This window comes from Sipha flava, unplaced genomic scaffold (genome assembly GCF_003268045.1).
Source record: "Sipha flava isolate LNK unplaced genomic scaffold, YSA_version1 248_pilon_pilon, whole genome shotgun sequence".
NCBI classification, from domain to species: domain Eukaryota; kingdom Metazoa; phylum Arthropoda; class Insecta; order Hemiptera; family Aphididae; genus Sipha; species Sipha flava.
In genome coordinates, this window is record NW_020272897.1 from 1 (window position 1) to 21,439 (window position 21,439).

A 21,439-nucleotide genomic window follows, 5' to 3' on the forward strand; every position below is an offset into this window, starting at 1 on the left:
CCCGTGTGATAAGTTGTAATGGCCTATCCATTCTTCTATTATCTATGCAACGTAATTACGTGTTAAAAAAATGACATGACAAGGTTTAGTCTATCACATAAAGTATTCTATGGTCTATCACCGCTCTTATTTATTTATTTATCTCGCATCCAATGACACCGTATTCGTAGACGTATCTATTGCGTTCCGTTCCTGCACTTTTTGACAGAGTGCTGAAAATAACAGTTTTTTTTTCATTTAAATAAAATATTTTTTCTTTTTTTTTTAATTGTTTTAAACATTTAAACATTTTAAAATAAGAAAATAATTGTTATAATTTATTTTTAAAGGACAATGGAAAATGGCATATAGTTCAAAAATAATATATGTTATTATGTTAGAGCACTATAGAAGTATTATACTTGTATTATATTTATTAAGTATTATAGTATTACCTTTTATAGTGCCTTAATTATGTCGCAATATTTATTTTTGAAGCTGGCCATAGTTTAGGATATCGAGGGAATCTATGTAATCGACATTAGAAAATAGTAACCAGTACCTCACAAACGCATACATATAATTTAAATTAGTAGTAAATTTGCTTCTTCAAGTAATATAGTTAATTTGAATGTTGACAATTACTTCTACATAGTTACATATTTGTCTATCCTCTCCAGACCAAAGAGAGTATTTAAAAAACATGGTAGATAGCTAATATGTACAAAATAGGACATGCAATAAAATCGACGTTTTTATAAATTTGAATTATAATTTACTATCAATATCAATATAATTAGTGGTAATTACTTATTTACAAACCGAAAACAAATGGAATTTGAATAATATGTGGTATTTTTTTTAAGATTTAAAAGAATTTATTAAAAAACATTTTTCTAACAATCTGTATTAAACACATAATTTTTTAAACATGTTTAAATCAAATGTTTTTAAAAAAACCGTTTAAAACTCCGAACCCTGCTTTTCTATATCATTAGTTGCGGAACGTTTCGCCTCGGTCGTCCCATCGTGCCAAAATCTCGTTTTATCATCACGTATCAAGGTTAGGTTATTATCTAGTCGTTTTGAATTGTTTGAAAATATTAATAAATTTTACATTTTCACGGTGTTCGGGTGAAAATGACATACAAAATCAAAATTAACGCTATTTAGAACAAGGCGAATCCGCGTGCGATTGTAAATATTTCAGAGGTATTGTCTGTACGTTGTATACAATTGCAAATAATAGTTTATGGCGATTGGAGTCAAAATGTAAAATAGTCATTGACAAAAGCCTGTAATTATATGTTCTCTGTGTAGGTTAGTTTCACAGACTTGAACCATGTTCTTGACCAGATGGCAAAAACGTTTGTACTCCAAGAAGTTGAGCTGTGTGTCGTCAAGTCTGACCAATTGCGACTGTACTCGAACACATTCTACAATAACTCATGAATCTGTGCTTCCTACTCAAGCGCAGGTCGTGATATGTGGTACAGGAGTTGTAGCTAATTCATTGGCTTACCATTTGGTTGAAAATGGTTGGTCAGATATTGTTCTTATTGACCAGGGAAAGTATGTATATGACTTGATTTCCCGTTAAAAATGTTTCAACATGTGAACCATACTTTTAGGCCATGTGGAGGAACATCCCATTTTGGTTCTGGAACTCTTAGTCTATTTAAACCAATTGCTGAACGCAACATCATCATGTATAGTATTAAATTATATAGGCAATTAGAAGCCAAAGGCTATGATATAGGTACCTTATAATTTATTACCAACTAAAAATGATTATTATTATACTTTTTAAACGAATATATGTATTAAAATAACATATCCATTTAGGTTTAAGACAGTGTGGTAGTTTAAATTTAGCTCAGACTAAAGATAGAATGATTGCACTAAAACGAAGAATTGCCTATAATTCACCTACTGGATTACATTGTGAGGTAGAATAATTTTCTTAAATCCTATTCATTTATATACTAATTTTGGTTTTAAATTAAATATTAGATGCTGGGAAAAAATGAATTGAAAAGATTACATCCATTTTTAAATACTGATGATCTGGAGGGTGGTGTTTGGGTACCTGAAGATGGTGTTGCAAACCCACAAGCTATATGTAAATCATTAGCTAAATTAGCTTCTGAAGGTGGTGCTCATTATGTTATTAATTGCCATATAAATAAAGTTGTCACTGAAGAAAATCGAATTAAGGGTGTCCATACTAGCCGTGGGTTCATTAATTGTGAATATTTTGTAAATTGTGCTGGAATGGTAATAATTACTTAATTAGTATTGAAATATATTTATTGCATATTATTTTATTTCAGTGGGCTAGAGAAGTTGGAAATTTGTGCTCTCCTAAAGTCAGAGTACCTGTATATCCTGCAGAACACTTTTATGTTACAACTAGTCCTTTGCCTGGAATCGGCGTTGACTTACCATGTATTAGAGATTTTGATTCTCATATTTATGCCAGGGAATATAATTCTGGGTTTCTAGTTGGTGGATTTGAAAAAATTGCCAAACCTGCTTTTCTTAATATGAAAATAATACCACCTGATTGGAAAAAAGATATGCCTATAGATTGGAAACATTTTAGTAAATAAATCATAATGTTAAAATTATTTGAAATAAAAAATTATTCTAATTTTTTTTATTTTAGTGCCATATTGGGAAAAAGCTATGTCTCGAATTCCGATTCTTAAAGATGCTGTTTATCCATCATTAAGTAATTCTCCTGATACATTTACACCAAATGGCAAGTGGATTTTAGGAGAAACACCAGAAGTAAAATATTTTTAAATATTTTATTATGTTTAATATCATATATATATATTAATCTATATTATAGATTTAAATTTGTTTCGTTCAAATGTATGTAATGTAAATTGATTAATTCTGAGTGATAAGCCTTGTAAATGCATAAATATATATTATATGCATAACTATTAATCATGAGTTCATAAAGTATATAACCATTGAAAAAAATGACATTTAATGTATTGATTTTATAATATTTTCATACAACAAAAATGTAAAAAAATTATGTATTATAGTATATTGCATTTGTAACCTACTAGGTAAAAATTCTAAAATGTGATAATTTTCTAGATTGATAATTACTTTGTAGCTGTTGGGATGAATGGAAATCCCCTACAAGGAGCAGGAGGAATAGGAAAAGCAATGGCTGAATGGATTATAGAGGGAAAACCTACTCAAGAACATCTTGCTTTTGATGTACAACGTTTTTTAGATCTTCATAATAATAGAATGTACTTACAAGAGCGTACAAAGGAAATTGTTGGCAGGTAATGTTTTAAATATTATCTTTTAATGATTAATTTTTTAACTTCTTAATATTCTTAATCATATTTTCAAATTCAAAAAGTATTACATATTATTCAGATTTTTTTGGGTGATTAAATCATAGTTTTTTTATGTTCGAGCAATAAGAAGAATCTAAATGTTATAAAATCTAAGTTAGCTTATCTTTGGCATTTTATTAAAAATAAAAGGTAAAATTTTTTTTGAAGTTGAGTTAAGTTTTATATTATTCATAATATAATTTTAAAATCTAATTTTTAAGACTTGTTATATATTATAAATTATACTCTAAAAATTAAGTTAAACATTCTTAATAGTGTGAACAATTAAATTTGGTTGTTTTCTTGTTAAATTATGATCAATTAGTGTCTTGTAATAAAACGCCCACATTATTTATGAAACTTGAAAAGTTTTAACTATACTTTTTATTGTTAAACCAAATGATACATTTAAATTTCTTTATACCTTATTGGCCCATCATTTTATGTCATATTAATTATTATATTTTTACTATTTTAAAGGAACTATGCAATACCATATCCTCATCAAAATGAATATAATAATGCTAGAAAGTTAAGGTGTTCTCCATTATTCAGTGTTTTAGAAAAAAGGGGAGCAGTTTTTGGTACTCGAATGGGATATGAAAGACCACTGTATTTTGATACTACGTACAATGGTCAGTATTAAACAAAAATTACATTAAAATATCCACAAAGTATAATTTAAATAAAAACCAAAATTGCTTGTCGAGTATCATTTTTAAAGTTTTTCTTTAAGAAGATGTATATTTGTTGTCTATTTACTATGCAATGTATATTGCATTACATTATACAAATTATTATTATTTATATTATTAATTTAACTATACAGAACTTGAATCACTAAATGCCTTTGGATTTTGAAATTTCTCTATCCCCTTTCAGCATTTTTTTTTTTTTTTTTAAGGAAATTTAATATATATTTAAAATATAGTTTTGAATTTTTTACTTTATAATTTTAATTTTTTTTTATCAGAAAATAAAATATACAATCTGTTATTTTCTTTTACAATTAGTAATTTTGTTTATTATTTTACAAGATATGATGGCGTAATAGAAGGAGGTGCTCTGTGACACTATAATGGAATGTATAATTTATAGCGTTTACTAATTACTAATCAAAGATTTACATTAACTTTTTTTTTCATGTGAGTAGCAAGTCTTAGTGACCAGTTGCATTTAAGAAACTGTGGTGGGTTGTGAGGGAGGAGAGATTAGAGATAAGAACATTTGAATGAATAGTGGTACTTTTTATAGTGGTTGGAAGCTAAAGAGATGAAGGTTGGAATTTTTAAACCGTTGTGGAATGTAAGATTACTAACGTACTAGAGAAAATGTATTAGGCATCAGAAAGTTATGGACTAAAAGACTTGGAGTTATTTAAGTTTGATTTTTTTTTGTTCTTCTCCAGAGTTGAATATCGTTAAGTCATGGTGGGTCCGATGATTTGTTTATAAATGAGGATTTTTATAAAGAGATTAAAATGGAAGAGTTGTATGAATTTATGAAGTGTTAAGTTGAGGGAAGATCTTTTGTTTTTTAAGTAAGATGCCCAAGTTAATATTAACTATTAATTAAAATTTACTAAAATTTAACAAAACACATGATACTTTTAACTTCAGTCAATTATATTTTTAAAAAACTATTGTAATTTTAATAAGTTCTTGTTCATATTCTTATATATTATTTCTTTGTATTTTTTTTACATACCTATATATTTTTTAATATTATTTAATGCTATACATTTATTCTGTACATTTGTTTTATTCTATACTTAATTGGTCTTTATACCACATTCAATATTGTAAAAAGGTTAGTCCCGTTGAATTATACATAAATAAAATAAAACATTTTACCTAGATATAGGCTAAGGTATTTTACAGAGATTTTTTTTCTTTGTACGAGAGTGAAGTTTATGTGCATATATGTTTTATTCTCCATTAGTGAAATCAGTTTTGAAGAATAAGATGTTCTTGCAGTCGACTTGTGACTGAAGTTTGGCATTTATTGGAATACATTATCATGGTATTATCAGCAAAGGTGGCTAAAGTCATATGGTTTGAATGAGGTGTATCAGAGGTATAGAGGTTATATGCTTTTAGGGCAAAAATGTTACCTTGTGGAACCTTGCATGTATAGGGTGTGTTAACAATAATTCATCTTTGCAGCATTTTAGTTTTGAGAGAAAGGAGCGTATTATAATACTGACACGGGTAAGAAGCGTATTTTGTATAGAAGTCTAATTTGTTTTAGGACTATTCGATTTTTTGATTTTGTGAGAAGTGGATGATTCACATTAAGCCTTTTTCAACTTAATGTTAAAGGAAAACTATGATTAGTCACTCCACTTCTTTCCAAAGTTGAAGTACATAGCAGTTTTTTTAGTGTTATCTAAAACTCATGTAATAAAAATGTTAATCACAAAAGAATAACCCACTTCTTTCAAAATTCAGAATTATCCTAAAAGAGGTGACAGGTCTATGTTGGGTATTACTGCTTTAAATTGACTAAGGTATGTAAATTAAGATTTTTGTGTGTAATTGAATTGATGATTGTAAAAACGTCAAGTCATACATTTTATGAAATTGAGACATTTGTAAAAAGTTATACTAGTCATGTGTTTGTGTTGAGTATAAAAACGTTTTTAGTTATACTTTTTTTATCAGATAAATAAGTAATAATAATCCGTGTTTTTATACTCAACGTATAGAAACACATGGCTAGTATACGTTTTTACTAATATCTCAATTTCATAAAATGTGTGACATGACTTTTTTGCAATCATTGATTCAATTACAATTTTTATTTAATATAGTATCATACCTATTTAACATTTATGTAGAAAAATATTTTTGGAGTTCACATTTTTCTTATAATTCAAGCAATGAAAATAATTTTTTTTTTTATTTTCAATTAAATACTAAAGTCTACATATTTATATTACCCATTTTAATAAATGTGGCTATAAGTTACTTAAATAATAATTATATATAAAACTTTTGTAATAGGAAAAGGACCACCTCCAGGAATGCCTCCAGGTACATTTTATAAACCAAAGTTCTTTGATTTTATGTTGGAAGAATATTATGCATGCAGAGAATCTGTTGGTATTATAGATATGTCATCATTTTCTAAAATGCAAATCCAGGTATTACTTTTGTAAAAAAAACAATATATAAGCAATGAAAAAAAAAACTTATTATATTGTATGCGAAATAGAATATAAATTATTAAAATTATTCATGCCTACAATTTGTAAATTTTTCAGTCTCAGTGTAATGGTGTTGTCGAATGGTTACAATGTTTGTGCACCAATGACGTAAATATTCCAGTTGGCGGAATCGTACATACAGGAATGTTGAACGAAAGAGGTGGTTATGAAAATGATTGCCTTTTAGTGCGCGAAAGAGAAAATTGGTATGAATTAGTTTAGTAGCAGTATTTTTGGACAAGAATGATGTATTTGAAAAAAAATTATATTTTAATACTTAAAATAGGTGATAGGTTTTAAAAATATATTGATTTAATTGCCAACAGTTATTTAATGGTATCTCCAACCAGTCAACAAACTAGAGTATTAGATTGGCTTAAAGACCATTTGCCAAAAGATGAATCAATTCAACTGGCTGACATAACATCGATGTATACTGTTGTTAACGTTATTGGCCCTAAGGCAGGTGCTTTAATATCAGAACTATCACAAACTGATGGTGAGATTAATTTACAATCTTTTACATACAAGGTCAGTCAATGAATAATTTTAGCACGAGTGTAATAATTACATACATAAGTTTTAATTATTAGAACATATTATTTAATAAAAATAATATATTTAAATTTTAGACTGTTAACATTGGTTATGCTTCCGATGTTATAATGATGGCTTTCACCCATACGGGTGAACCAGGATTTTGCCTGTACATACCATCTGAATATGCATTGCATGTATACGATCGGCTAATTACTGTAGGATTTGATTATGGAATAAGAGATGTTGGTAGTTTAACACAACGTTGCATGAGAATTGAAAAGTTTATACCATTTTGGGCAGAAGAATTAACAAGAGATACCACTCCATTTGAAGCTGGTTGCAATCATGTAGTGAAACTTGATGTATGTTATTTACATGAATATTTTCTTACCCCTATTACAATTTTTTTTTTTTAATGTACATATTTAGAAAGAATATTTTAATGGAAAATTTGCTCTACAACGCCAAAAAGATCAAGGAATCACCAAAAAGTTAGTTATGTTCATCATAGATGACTTAGATGCCGATAAGGATATATGGGCATGGGGATTAGAACCTATCTATAGAAATGGAAAGTTTGTGGGAACTGTTACATCAGCTGGGTAATTACAACTTATGTTAAATATAAAATAAGATTCATGTCTACTTATTTATCGAATTAAAAAGTAAATTATTACTTGGAAATATACTAAATCACAATCATTGGTCACCCTTTATTTCTATGTAATAATTTAATCTTCTGATTTCAATTATTTTCAGCTATGGCTTCACAATGGAAAAATTGGTATGCCTGGCATATATTCGACGACCATTTACAGATAATCGCAATAGAAGTCATATGGTTATCACAAATGATTATATATTATCGCCAACAGCAAAATATGAAATTGACATAGCTGGAACAAGATTTTCGGTCACTCCAAAAATACATACACCATATGTTAATCTAACTATGCAGAAAGTTTCAGATGAATCTCATTATGTGCCAAAAGTGATTTCACAGATACCTAGTAACTAATTTATCAAATGTTTTAATTTGAGAGAAATGTATACAAAAATATGATCTACCAATATATTATAATTAGTAAATTTAAATATTTTGTGTTATAATTTATGTTTGGAATAACTTAATAAATTTCAACAATTGTCAACTTTTTTTTTATTGAGTTATTATAAAAGTCACAAACAATATACACCATTTACTTCTTCTTCTTTCCTTTTCCCTTCTTTTCTGCAGCTTTTTTCGCTGCATCTGGGTTTTCAGCAGCTTCTTTAGCCTTCTTTTCTTTGATACCGACCAATTTAGCTTCAAGTCTTGCCTGTAAATGAATAATTAATTAGTTATAACACTTAAAAGAAAAAAAAGAATACACAGAAATGTCAAAAATATTGTATATAAAAGCATAATATATATATATATATATATATTATATAATAGGGGTCTCAAACAATATTGATATTGTTAGATTTTTTTAAACTATTTTTGATATCGATATCAAATACAAATATCATAATATATTTAATATTGATATCTACATAAATATTGTAATGTAGGCATATAGAAAAAAATAACTTAACGAGGAATGGGGCATTTATGTGTAGGTAATTTCATGATTCAACGCATTATGCAGCGTGTTAGTATTAGTACTTAGTAGTAAATTAATAATAAATAATTATCGTTATTCATAAGTAAGCGTAAATGCATTGGAGATTAGGTACTCTTTCACTCACACGCATATGTTACATATGCAATCACTGTTTAAGGTATTAAACTACTATAAACTATAAAATATAATATTTATTATTTTTATTTACAATGTATAGGTTGATCAGACCTAGTATTACATTATTGTAAATAGCTCATTAGAAATTCTTATTTTATTTATATTCACATATTCTGTAAACCCACTTTTTTTTTTAATTTTTAATTTGTTTATAGAGGACAGTATGTCATATGAAGACGAAAGTGTAGAGAAAAAAGTAAATTAAAATTCACACAGAATAAATCATACCAAAAGGACATGGTGGATTTTTTTATTTTAATTAATTTAATTTATAATTTTTAAATAATAAATCTAAAAAAATTAATCTCTATTTTGTTATTTTTATTACATGTTATATTTTTGATAAATTATTGATACCGATATGTTGAATTTTCGATATATACATAGGTATGTACTATGTATAAATATTAGAAAATACTAAACAGAAATAAATCGGTTTTTTGATTTTTTAATATATCAATATTTCTATACCGTGATAAAATATTTGTTGTATCAATTAGATATCGATATTTAAAAATATATCGTTTGAAACCCTTATTATATAAGCATTATACAGTAACTATATAAAAACTTAAGAAAAAATTAATAATAAAACACTAATATTACAGGGAGAAAGTACTTATTCAACATAAATTATTTACTTATAATTATTTTTGTTAATCTTTAATAACTTTAAGCCTCTTATAAATGTATACATAAATTAGTATTATATATTTATTATTTAATATAAACATTTTTTTTAATGAAACGAACAATTATATCATTAAAAATGACAAATTATTAAATTAAATGAAATTGTATATTAAGTTACATAATAAAAGTCGAAGAAACACATTCATATTAGTTGAATAATAAATAAATCCAATCTACCTAACTATTGGCTAAAATAAAATTTAAAATAAGTATTAATAATTTCCAATAAAAGACTAAAATAATTTAAATAGTTAGACAAAGTCAAAAAGGTGTTAAGAGACAATTCTAACAACACTTTAATAAAGTGTTGAAAAATGACTATCTAAAAATTTAATTTAGTACAGGTTGACTCAAGAACCGCTCATATTATGAGCCAAAATGGCTTAAGAGGTTCTTTTAAGGATTGTACATATAATATATAGGTATTTAATTAAAAGTGTCTCTTAATAGTGTTAATTTGTCCAATTTTCAATTTTTGTAAGATACAAAAATGAACAGCAAAAATAACAAAATTTTAACTATAATTATAAACATAATTATAATTATAATTTAGCACACTTATGACTCACACATTTGTACTACCAAAATGTGGATTTTAAAAATGTGCGACAGTTAACAATAAATCTCACCTGGCAAATAGCGTTGAAAGCATTGAACTTCTTTTCTTCAGCAGTGATTGCTCGTGCTTCAGGTTCTTTACTAACAGACTGTTGGATGGGCAATATAACTCCTTTCAATTGAGTAGCTGTTTTGCGTTCTTCCTCCTACACAACGATATCATAAATAAATCTAAGGTAAATATTGATGAATGTATGATGAATCACTTACAGTAGCTTCACCCTTCCTAATCTTGTTATTCTTGCTCTTTAGTGGGAACAAAATCAATTTGGAGCGATACTCCTTCAAGCGTTCAATGTTCACTTGCAATGACTCCACACTTTTATTCCTGCGCCTGGGATCCACTGCAATTCCAATGGTACGGGCATAATGTTTATTTAAACCAGCACCCTGAATAATTGAGAAAAACCCAAATTAGACGTCATTCATAACTTGATTAAGTTAACATTTACCTTAAGCTCTTGCAGGGTGAATCCACGACCAGCACGGACTTTAGTGTGATACCGTAACGTCGGACAATGAACGACTGGTCTCAATGGACCAGCTGCCGGCTTAGGAGCCAATTGTTTGGCTTTTTTGATACGGTTCTGATGGCGTCTATATTTGCGGGCCGGCTGGTTGAACCATGTCTTGATGTAACGTTGCCAGTCTTTGTGAAAATGACCATTTGGGATGACGTTATTACCACTCGGGGCCATATTGACGAATTTTGTTTAATTACCTATATCCTGGAACAAGGAAAGAAAACGGACGGTTAAGTTTGCACGTCAAGGGTGGTCGGGTGGGGAAAACAAAAATCGTAAAAGCACTGATGAAACAGGTTAAATAACGGTAGGTGCCGTCGGGCGAATTACGCATGAAAAGGAATCGACGTAATCGATGATCGAAATCAAAGGATTCGATCGGATAAAAAATTGTAATTGTATGCACTTACCGAAAATGAAAGGAATCAAACGCACTAGCACTACGCGGTGAACGAATAGAAAAAGAACGTTGTTTGTTTGGTAGGTGATAAGTGTTATCAGTTAACCTCAAAATGCCATGCGCGCATCTTAAATTGGCTACACTGTACCATGCTAAAGGAATTGCCTTGCAAAGATTAACCTTGTTCCGAAAGCTACACTGATAAATAGCCGCTCAGGCAAAGTTATTTCCAATTTTGTGGTGCGATTTTTTTTTTACTCAATTTCGTATAAATACAACAGAACGTGTTCGGCGATTACCAATATCAAAGTTGCATTTGCCCATCGAATACTGGACGTGATAAAGTTACTCATTCGACCAACAAACGACGACATTAGTAAGGTTGTAAGTATACCTAGCACGTAGTCTAATCCAATATTAACTATAAAATGTACTATTATAATTATTGTGCTTTCGAATAAAACCATTAAATAATTTATTTTATGCGTAATTTATGAAAATTATCTTAACGTATGGTCTCTTTATATTGCGAGGGAAAAAATCAATTTCTTTTTTTTATTATTTCCATTAATTGCATTATAATCTATATGCATGATTCTATTTTACTTGTTTGATGTTCTTATTTTGCTTTTTCCCCCTAACACACGTTATTCTATCTAAATAAAACTATGGTCTATAAAGACTAGTGTATTTCATTTGTTTTCTTGTGATGACCGTTTTAATTTAGCCGTTTTACGATTATACGGTTACATGTCGATGTTATTAAATTTATTCTAGCACTGAAAATTAAAAAATTAAAAATAGGTGTCAAGGCGGGAGAAAAATTGTGGAACGAATTATTTTTCATTGAATTAACTACTTTAGCAAATACCAATACAAGCTATATTTAAATTAGAACTGTATGAAAATAAAATTAGTCAAAAATATAGTTTCCCAGCAATAAAAAAAAATCTTAGAGCTCGGTTCGAATTTCAATAAATCTATAAGGTTTCTGACTTCTCGTGTTGCAGTTTAATTGTATTTTATAATAATAAAATGTATGCATTGTTAATAATTTTAATAATAATAATTATCCTCATATTTTAAGCGCATATTAATTAATATTGTTTTAATTTGTTCAAAAATATTTAATTTTAACAATATATTTGAAATTTAATTAAAAAAAAATAATAACGTATAACATTTTTTGAATCATATATATAAAATTGAAGTCTACTAGTCTATGAGTCGTAATTTAAAATTTGGCGCCTATCCTCCTAATCAGGTATACTAATATCTTGATATCTAATGTTGATAACAATTTCCATTCTAATCTAACTTTTATACTTACTATAATTAAACATTTGATTTTTTACGACAAAACATACAACTAACTTGAAAACGGATATTTATACTTTTAAAGACTAAAAAACGAATAAACATGTGCCATAAATTATAGAAGTACACTTTAAATTTAGTTTAATGTCAATTAAGACTTTTATTAATTAATTAATAAAATTAACCCAATTCATAGTTCCTTTGTTGAAGTTTTTAATCTTGTGAATAATTATAAATAGAAAATAATTTTAATAAAATACAAAGTACACTTTAAAATAATAAATAGAATCATTAAAAATAATTAAAAACTAATCCAAGCAAAATTAGGTAAATCAATTAGTAGGTATATAAATATATATACAATTTTATCAATTTTATGATGATTATATTTTATGCTTTTGTTTTGTGTAAATATGAAAACAGTTCCAAGGTAGTATTAATATTTTATAGTGGTTGAAGTTATCGGAAAATCATAATTTGGATATCTAGGTTATTGTTATCTTCCTGAATTTTTAAATATGTCATTAACTATTATCAGAAGAACAACGTGAATAATACGAAGGCAACATAATTTTATAAAGACATATACAAATCTTATAGTTATTGAATATAATAAACATAATACTCGTATAATATAATTCACCTTCCGATTTTTCATAATTAATGAAATGAAAAATTATTATTTAGAAATATGCATTTTATGTAACTTATACATTGCAAATCTTGTTGAAAGTTGCGATACGTCCTACGTACATTATAGTATGTTATAATTTTTTCTCTGAAAATTTTTCCTGTATTTTCTTTTCTTTTTTTTTATCTTAAAATTAAAATAATAAAGAAGTGTTTTTAATTTTATATAAATTAAGAAATTTAAATTGCCGTTTTCACCAATATTTAATTTCGTGCACCGATAACGTATGTATTACAGTACTTTATGGTTTATCCCTTGATTCAATAACACTAAGACTATTTTTGTTATTAATATTGTTTACCATGGGTCACCAATTGGCGAGGTCCGCGGGCCACATACGGCCCTCGAATAAATTTTATCCGGTCCGCAGACAAAAAATAAAAGCACATATCACAACAACATTCTATGTTTATAATATTTGTAATATTAATTATGTTATTAATGTTTAAAAATAATAGCTAGTAATAAATAAAATAAATAATGTTCTCATTACATCTAATTTTAAAATAATACTTATTGTTCTATTATATGTTGAAAATATGTACTTAGAATTTGAATGGCTCGCAAAAAATTTTCAGATTCCTAATGTGGCCATTCAAAAATATTAATTGGTGACCACTATTGTATACCAACTCAAAAATATAAATATAAAATAAATATTTAAATTTATAAACAAAATTAGTTCGATAACGAATTGAAACAATTGTTGCTGAATATATAATTGTTTTTTTTTTTAATGTACTTTGAATAAAAAATAATTATTTGATTAGTTTTTATTTTCTAATATTACCCCGGTGAGCAAGAATACAGTTAACCTTATACACTGATGAAAAATACGATTAGTGTATTCATAAGGTTAGATCAAATTAATAAAGATGACCTTTTATAATTTTTCTAAAATATCATATTATATAATATTTAATATTATATATTTATAATATGCAATATAGTATACAGTATACGTATGGTTGTATATGACAGTACTCGTTAATTTTTATTATGTCTTTAATTCACTAATGGAAGGTCTTTTAATGCCTTATTCATGCACGTTTTTTAATTGGGTGTCTATTCAGTAAATATTGTTAATTTTTTTTTTTTATGCAGCGCGCCAAATATAGACAAATGAAAATGTCTGATTTATGAATGCGATTGAAATCGTTTAGTAGGACTTTTTATATTTACCTGAAAACTATATAACAATTTTAAAAATTATTAAAATTTTTATAAATTGTATACATAAAAATAATTATTTTTTAGATGCCTAAAAATTACAAAATAAATGTAAATACAGCACCAATTAACATCGAATATGGATAGTATAAAGCAACAAGTGTGATAAAATATTTACATAACCATACTATTATCGCTTGCTCATAGCAAATAATTTGGTAATTGAGTGCCCAATATTATTCATTATTATACGTATATTTATTATTAATTTATACATGCATATAATATAACATATATATATATTTATGTCATAACTTTTTTTTAATTGAATAATATTGTAAATATTGAGTATTAAAACGAGAAATAAATATAATAATTTTTAATGATAAATTAATTTTATTTTAACTAAATTCAATGAGATATTTCTAAGTATAATAAGTGAAAAAATTACGTTTAGTCTAAAGCAGCGTTTCTCAAACTGTGGGTCGCGACCCCTTAGGGGGTCGCGAGTCAATTTTTGGGGGGCCACGAGAAGTTTTTTTTAATTATATAGATTGTAAGAAACAAGCACATTCATCACAACGCCTAATTAATAATAAAGTATTATATTATTATTATTATAAAGTAGTAAATAAGAAATAAAATAGAATAAATTTGTTTTTTGAAATTATTTTTATTGATTCTGTAAATGTAAAACTATGGGGTCGTGATAGATTTTTGGAAAAAAATTTGGGTCGTGGTCCTAAAAAGGTTGAGAACCACTGGTCTAGAGGATATTCTTTTAGCAAATTGAGTTATTTTATAATTTTTCACAATAAATTTTTTTTGATTTTTAACTTTGATCTATATATTTCGATAACGTTGTTTTTTTAGTCAACAAGTTCTTTTTGTGGATTATTTTTTTTCTGTGTATTTTTTTAGATTGAGTATAAGTTCATAATAAATTATATCAAGATAAGATCATTAACATTTTGAAAGTCTTTATTTTATTTTTTATAAAGTATAAAATTATATCATAATATAATATTATGACTTGTTATATTTTTATTATAATTCAAACAATTAATCTGCAATAAAGTACTACAAATTAAGATGAATTATAATTTTGGTTGCAGTTAGTGAAAGATCAAAATATCCCTAAACATTAATTAATATAAATACATACCATTTTATCGTAACTAAGAAATATTGTCTTAACTGGAGATATTGGCTTACCACGTGATGATAAAATGAAACTGAATTATGTGAATATTTTTTTTTGTCTTTTTGTTATATTATAATATTATTCGTCCATTATATTGACCATGATCTTTTCTTATATTATCAACGTAATGTATTGCATATAACTATTTGATTTTATATGGCATATCTCAGTAAATCTCGATTGAACTATCTGCGTTCAAGTGCTTTGATTATAATTAGTATTCAATGGTCAAGAAAATTTCATATTTTTTAATGAATTCGTTCAAAGTTCTAATTATGCTCACTATGGTCTATTGATTAGAGAACTGTATGTGGCGAAAAATATAGTAATAGTTAAAATAATAATTTGTACGCAAATGTACACATTGGCTACTATGATTTGTGTTATGTATATTTTAATTTAAAATTAAATAAATTAATGAATTTATTAAAATAAGTTATTTATAAAAATTTTGTTAAAAGTATATAGTATAATTATTTATGTCTGAGATTTACAAAATTTACAAACCCATCTATTAAATAGCCAATAGGTGGAATATTAATTGTAGAATAAAGAAACGTCCCCATAGGTATGTTACATTAATTTACGTCAAAATTAAAATCTCTTGATAAACCAAAAATAAATATATATTATACTGTATGTGTTCACTTATTACTCAATATAATAAACGATTTTCCTTTTGAAGGGATTTTGGCAGTATGATGGTTTGTATGATTGTATCGGGAAGCGTAAAACATCGAATAATACATAAATAAATTAACAAATAGTTCATGTATAGAAATAAATATATATATATATATATATATATATATATATATATAATACAAATAAGTAAAAGCTTAGTCTGAAATATTATTATACTTGTAAAGTACGACCGGTTACAAATTAAAAATTTATCATCGGTGTATACAAAGGTAATAAAATTGCGACTGAATATGAAAAATAAAACATCGAATAACAAAACATTTTATGGAAAAAATTGTCTGTTAACCTATTTAATTTTTTTTTTTTTTGTACTCTGTATATGTGTAGACTTAGGAAAGGACAATTATAAGAGATTAATTTAAAATAAAATATAAAGTTATCATGGTTAGTAAACATTTAAGAACTTTGATAGGAGCATCGCTGAATATATATATATATAAATACATATGTATAAGTATACATATCAGTATATGTAATACAAATATAAAATAATTAGGGATATTTAATAATTTTTTAAAAATAATTATATTCTCTCTAACTTTAATCTTGTTAGCCTTAGCATTTATGTTTTTTTGTTAATTTTAGTACCAAATCAATATATTAAAACAAATGTATTCAAAAATGGTTCTTAAATAATAATTATTATTTTTTTTGTTAAATGGTTAAATCGTATGTATTCGAAAGTATGTTATTTTTGTTATATTTTGATAAAATTAATTTATATAGAAAAAAAAATTGTACTCATAATTAATACGTGTAATTTTTCCAATTAGAAAATGTAATCACACCAGAATACTATAAAATTACACGTAAAAGCTTTACAAAATTAAAGTTTATTAGTTACAATTATTTTATCTATTTGTCGAATTTATTTACAAATAACTTTTATTTTATTTCCATAGAAATATAATTAAAATACATTAATTATTTGATTATTATTATTATAATTTAATTATTTGATCTAATATCAATTTATCAAACATTTTAGTATGTTGTTAATTTGTTAAGGCTATTAAGAAGCGTCATATCTGCTTTGTTTTGTGTGTTATCTCACACACACGTGTATAACGTAGTGAAATACACGTTCCACATTACCAATTTGGTTTCGCAATTTTTAATATTTTAAAATATATATTATAAATATATAATGTATTTTATTTACTTATTTATTAATTATTTATCTTTAAATGATCAAAAATATGAGAACATTATTTCTATTATTGTTACGCTAGATTGTTTAACAATGTATTATCAAAAAAAGAAATATTTTTAAGAACTTTCTCTAGGTGTTTAAATAAAGTAACTATGAAAAAGACAAACGGAAAAAAACTCTTATTGATTTTATCTTTAGGTTTTTATTTTTGAATAAATATAATTTTAAAAAAAAGTTATAAATTATCTACTAGGTCATATTAAACGTGGATATTAATGATAGATATAACAATATTATGAATAGTGGTTAGGGGTTAGAGGTTAGGGGTTTCTAATGAGTAATAATAAGATGAGATAATATAATATAATATAAAATCTAATATATATATATATATATATAATCTAATGAGACTTATTAAAATAAGTAATCTATACTAATAATTTTCAGTAAAATGACTATTGAAAACGAATTGATTAGACTGAGTGTTGACGATTTTCCACCCAGAAATAAACCGTTAATTGCAAAGTATTTAAGGTAATTAGATTTTAGTGATATTCAGTTATTATTTTTTTTTAACTTAATAGATATAATTAATTTATATGATTAATGTACACAGGAGCTTTGCTTTTCCAGTATTATCAAAATTATCTCCATTTAATATATCAAAAACTGGTAGTTATTTAGAAGGTAATAAGAATTCTATTTTACAAAAATATGGAGCCGTAAGTATATTCTTTAATTGTTTAGATAATTTTATAATTATATTATAAATATAGACAAAATAAATGGTTAAATATTTGAAGTCATAGTAACATTTGTGTAATATATGAGGTGTAAATAGAAGTACAAACAATGAACTTTGTAATCTTATAGAACTCGAACTATGGTAAAATTATTGATAATGACCCCTGAACACTTAATCATCATTAATCGAGGAGTATAAACATATATTGTTTACATTAATGTTATTTGTGTTTATACATTTTTTTTCTATATGTTGGTCTATTATGAAAAATGAAAGACTATTTATAAAAGGTGTATTTCTGAAAAAGTTTTAATAATTTATTTTTAAATAAGTTAAGTAAAATTATTACTTATTTTTTAATTTATTTCTCAAGCAACCCAATTTAATAAACGAAGTTCAAAAACTGTAATCTGTATATTTTATTGTTCTTAAAATTATTTACGATAATCGAAATAAATTTCCATTACGTTTAAAATAGTTAAATTATATTATTGTTTATGATTTGAAAAAACATCAAACAATAATTTGTCAGTTTATTGGAGATATTACATACTAATTAATATCTTATCCAGCTGTTGACTTCATCAATTATAGATAGTATAATTCAATATTATTCCAAACTGTGTTTATGATCTTATAACTTATGACTTAGGTACTTACAAGGTATAAAGTATGAGTTATTTACAAATGTGTTATGATATTGTTACTTTTAGTATAAAACACATGTCTAGTAACGTGAGATCATTGTAAAGCATGATTGTACACGTGCTGTAAAATAATACTTTAGACTAAGTATACAGTGATAGTTGATAGGTTATAAAAATGTAATAATTATATTAGTTTTAATTATTTTAATACTATAGACCTTTTGACTTTAACCTAGCTAGTAAATTCTTCTAAAAATATTTGCGATAATATTATATTAATATATTTATTTATATTATTTAAATTTAATTAATAACTAATGGGTTTAGTGTTTTTTTACATAAGTGTGAACAATTTTGATATTAATTAAACTAACAATAGCACCTAAGTTTCATATTCTATGTGAGTAATATAATATATTAAAATATTATTTAAAATCATGATCGTTTTCCTTCTCTTTTAATTATTTTTAATTACCAGTATTTCATACTTGATAGTCCATATCTAATATAAACGCATTCGTTATGTGTATTTAAATATACAAGTATAATCTGTTAAATCTTTTAATAATTCTAAATTAATCGTACATGTTAGTATTGAATTGTTTATTTTATAAATATATATTTATTTACCTATATTTATAATATCTAAAGCTTCATTTTAAATTCAAATATTTTAACATATGAATAAAAGTATAAAATTCCATTAGGTAATGCAATTATATTGTAATAACTATTACATATCCTTCAATATGACGATATTATTAATAATTATTTTAATTGATTGAACTCAGCAATTTTACTGCATTATTATTCGTTATTACTTATTCGATTAGTATAATTAATGATTTATGTATTAAATCAAAGCGTGTAATTTATATTCATTGTAAATATTGTATCATAACACATTCAAATAACTAAAAACATACACTATAAAATATAATTTATACTTAATTTCTAATTGTTTATAAAATTTGTAATAACTGAAATAATTATTTATGAAATATTTAAATATTTAAAATGTCATATTTAGGATGCTGAAAAAGATATAACATCAGTTTTGACTAAATTGAACACATTAAGAAAAGAAATTTTAAGTAATGCACCATTTAGAGAGTTGATTTCTGATAATGTTGATGTTCAAATATGGAACAAACTTCTTGAAGATTATTCAGATGAAGATGGAAAACGGCCTACTTGGATGTTTACCAATTGGCTTTATTGTGAATGTTATATACATCGACGTTTATTTGAAGCTTTTGAAACAAGGTTAGTTTTATAATATTTTTATTGTAGTCATATACATGGAATCATTGAACTTTTATATTTTAGTATATACTTAAAAACCTATGATCCATTTTATGAACAAAAAATGAAAGGTTTGGTTTCATGTGAAGATGCTATGAAAATATTGGGCCAATTCTTAATTAATTATTTCAATAAAAGTGAGGTTGAAATAAAAAATCTCCGAGAAGATTTACCAAAAATTATTAAATGTGCTTTGTGGGGAAATCGATGTGACCTTTCACAAACTGGAGGTGATGCTATTGCCCAAACTGAAAGTCCATTGAAATTGGTTGATTCATTACAAGACCTTATGCTTGTTGATGAATCTTCTAAAGCAGTTGACTTCTTATGTAACTCACTCAGTATCACTAATGATGACAAAATTTTGGGTAATATTTTTAAAAACATACTGAAGTATTTTAATAAAAAACAGTTTTATTTTTTTTAATTTGTATATATTTATTAAATACACGTATTGATAAATAATATTCGTTTAATAATTATATAATATTATTTTATGACTAATTTAAAAAAATATATTTTCAGATATTATATTAGATAATGCAGGATATGAACTATTCACGGACTTGTGTTTAGCTGATTATTTAGTGACGTATAAGTTTGTAAATATTGTAAGATTTCATGGTAAAGCTATACCATGGTTTGTATCTGATGTCACTAATCAGGATTTCATTACTACTATTGATTATATAGCTAATAAATCTACATGTGAAGGACTGAAAGAGTTAGGGAAGCGATGGGAAAGCTATATGAAATCAGGTTTGTAAGATGACTAATGTATAGAAATATTTTGTTTTATAAATTAACCATAGTAAAATTAAACGTCTTTATTATACTTATAGGTCAATGGAAATTTGAATGTGAACAATTTTGGACATTACCGTTTCATTTTGGTCAGATTAAATTATTAGATATTGAATTGTACAACAAACTTTCACAATCACTTTTAATTATATCAAAAGGAGATCTTAATTATAGAAAATTAGTTGGTGATGTTTTTTGGGAACCTACAGTTCCTTTCTCTCAAGCAGTTGGAAATTTTAAGCCTTCTAAACTAATTGCTTTAAGGACATTGAAGTCGGATATCACTTGTGGCTTACCTGAGGGTCTTGCCGAAAGTATATCAAAAAATGATCCAGATTGGTTAAAAATAGGAAAATATGCTGTTATCCACGTAGATGGTATTTAAAATGTACAATTTACAATTTCATTAAAAAATATTTAAATATTTAATTAAGACATGTAATCTCTAAATATTGTTTTGTTTTTAATTTATTATATTTTTATGTAATTTTATAGTACATTCAAATAGCTTCAATGTATTATTATGAGCTTTAACTCAGTATATTGTTCAAAAATGAAATACATATAAATATATTTATTTA

At 25.5% G+C, this 21,439-nt stretch overlaps 3 protein-coding genes across 4 annotated transcripts; 2 read left to right on the top strand and 1 right to left on the bottom strand.

Annotated features, from left to right (window-relative positions):
* The first annotated feature begins 928 nt into the window (after window positions 1–928).
* On the top strand, window positions 929–8,185 carry LOC112684309 (pyruvate dehydrogenase phosphatase regulatory subunit, mitochondrial-like). 2 transcript variants are annotated; one of them, XM_025555754.1, is made up of 15 exons: window positions 929–1,200; window positions 1,300–1,551; window positions 1,611–1,738; window positions 1,825–1,928; window positions 1,993–2,256; window positions 2,313–2,583; window positions 2,648–2,772; window positions 3,097–3,293; window positions 3,831–3,985; window positions 6,356–6,495; window positions 6,616–6,764; window positions 6,885–7,089; window positions 7,191–7,460; window positions 7,528–7,700; window positions 7,858–8,185. In XM_025555754.1, the coding sequence occupies exons 2-15, from the start codon at window positions 1,322–1,324 to the stop codon at window positions 8,114–8,116; spliced, it is 2,670 nt and encodes an 889-aa protein (XP_025411539.1). In that variant the 5' UTR covers window positions 929–1,200; window positions 1,300–1,321; the 3' UTR covers window positions 8,117–8,185. The 2 variants fall into 2 exon arrangements, with proteins under 2 accessions (XP_025411539.1, XP_025411540.1); XM_025555755.1 differs by having other exon boundaries at window positions 929–1,191.
* A 54-nt stretch (window positions 8,186–8,239) lies between these two features.
* On the bottom strand, window positions 8,240–11,236 carry LOC112684312 (60S ribosomal protein L13). The gene is made up of 5 exons (XM_025555757.1): window positions 11,128–11,236; window positions 10,646–10,921; window positions 10,404–10,583; window positions 10,205–10,339; window positions 8,240–8,417 (listed from the first exon to the last, which is right to left on the bottom strand). Exons 2-5 carry the CDS (start codon window positions 10,889–10,891, stop codon window positions 8,298–8,300), a joined length of 681 nt encoding a protein of 226 aa, XP_025411542.1. The 5' UTR covers window positions 10,892–10,921; window positions 11,128–11,236; the 3' UTR covers window positions 8,240–8,297.
* Window positions 11,237–11,340: 104 nt separating this feature from the next.
* Window positions 11,341–21,275, top strand: LOC112684311 (protein-glutamate O-methyltransferase-like). Its single transcript, XM_025555756.1, has 7 exons — window positions 11,341–11,501; window positions 17,805–17,891; window positions 17,974–18,079; window positions 19,780–20,015; window positions 20,079–20,422; window positions 20,580–20,813; window positions 20,897–21,275. Exons 2-7 carry the CDS (start codon window positions 17,809–17,811, stop codon window positions 21,241–21,243), a joined length of 1,350 nt encoding a protein of 449 aa, XP_025411541.1. The 5' UTR covers window positions 11,341–11,501; window positions 17,805–17,808; the 3' UTR covers window positions 21,244–21,275.
* The last annotated feature ends 164 nt before the right edge of the window (window positions 21,276–21,439 follow it).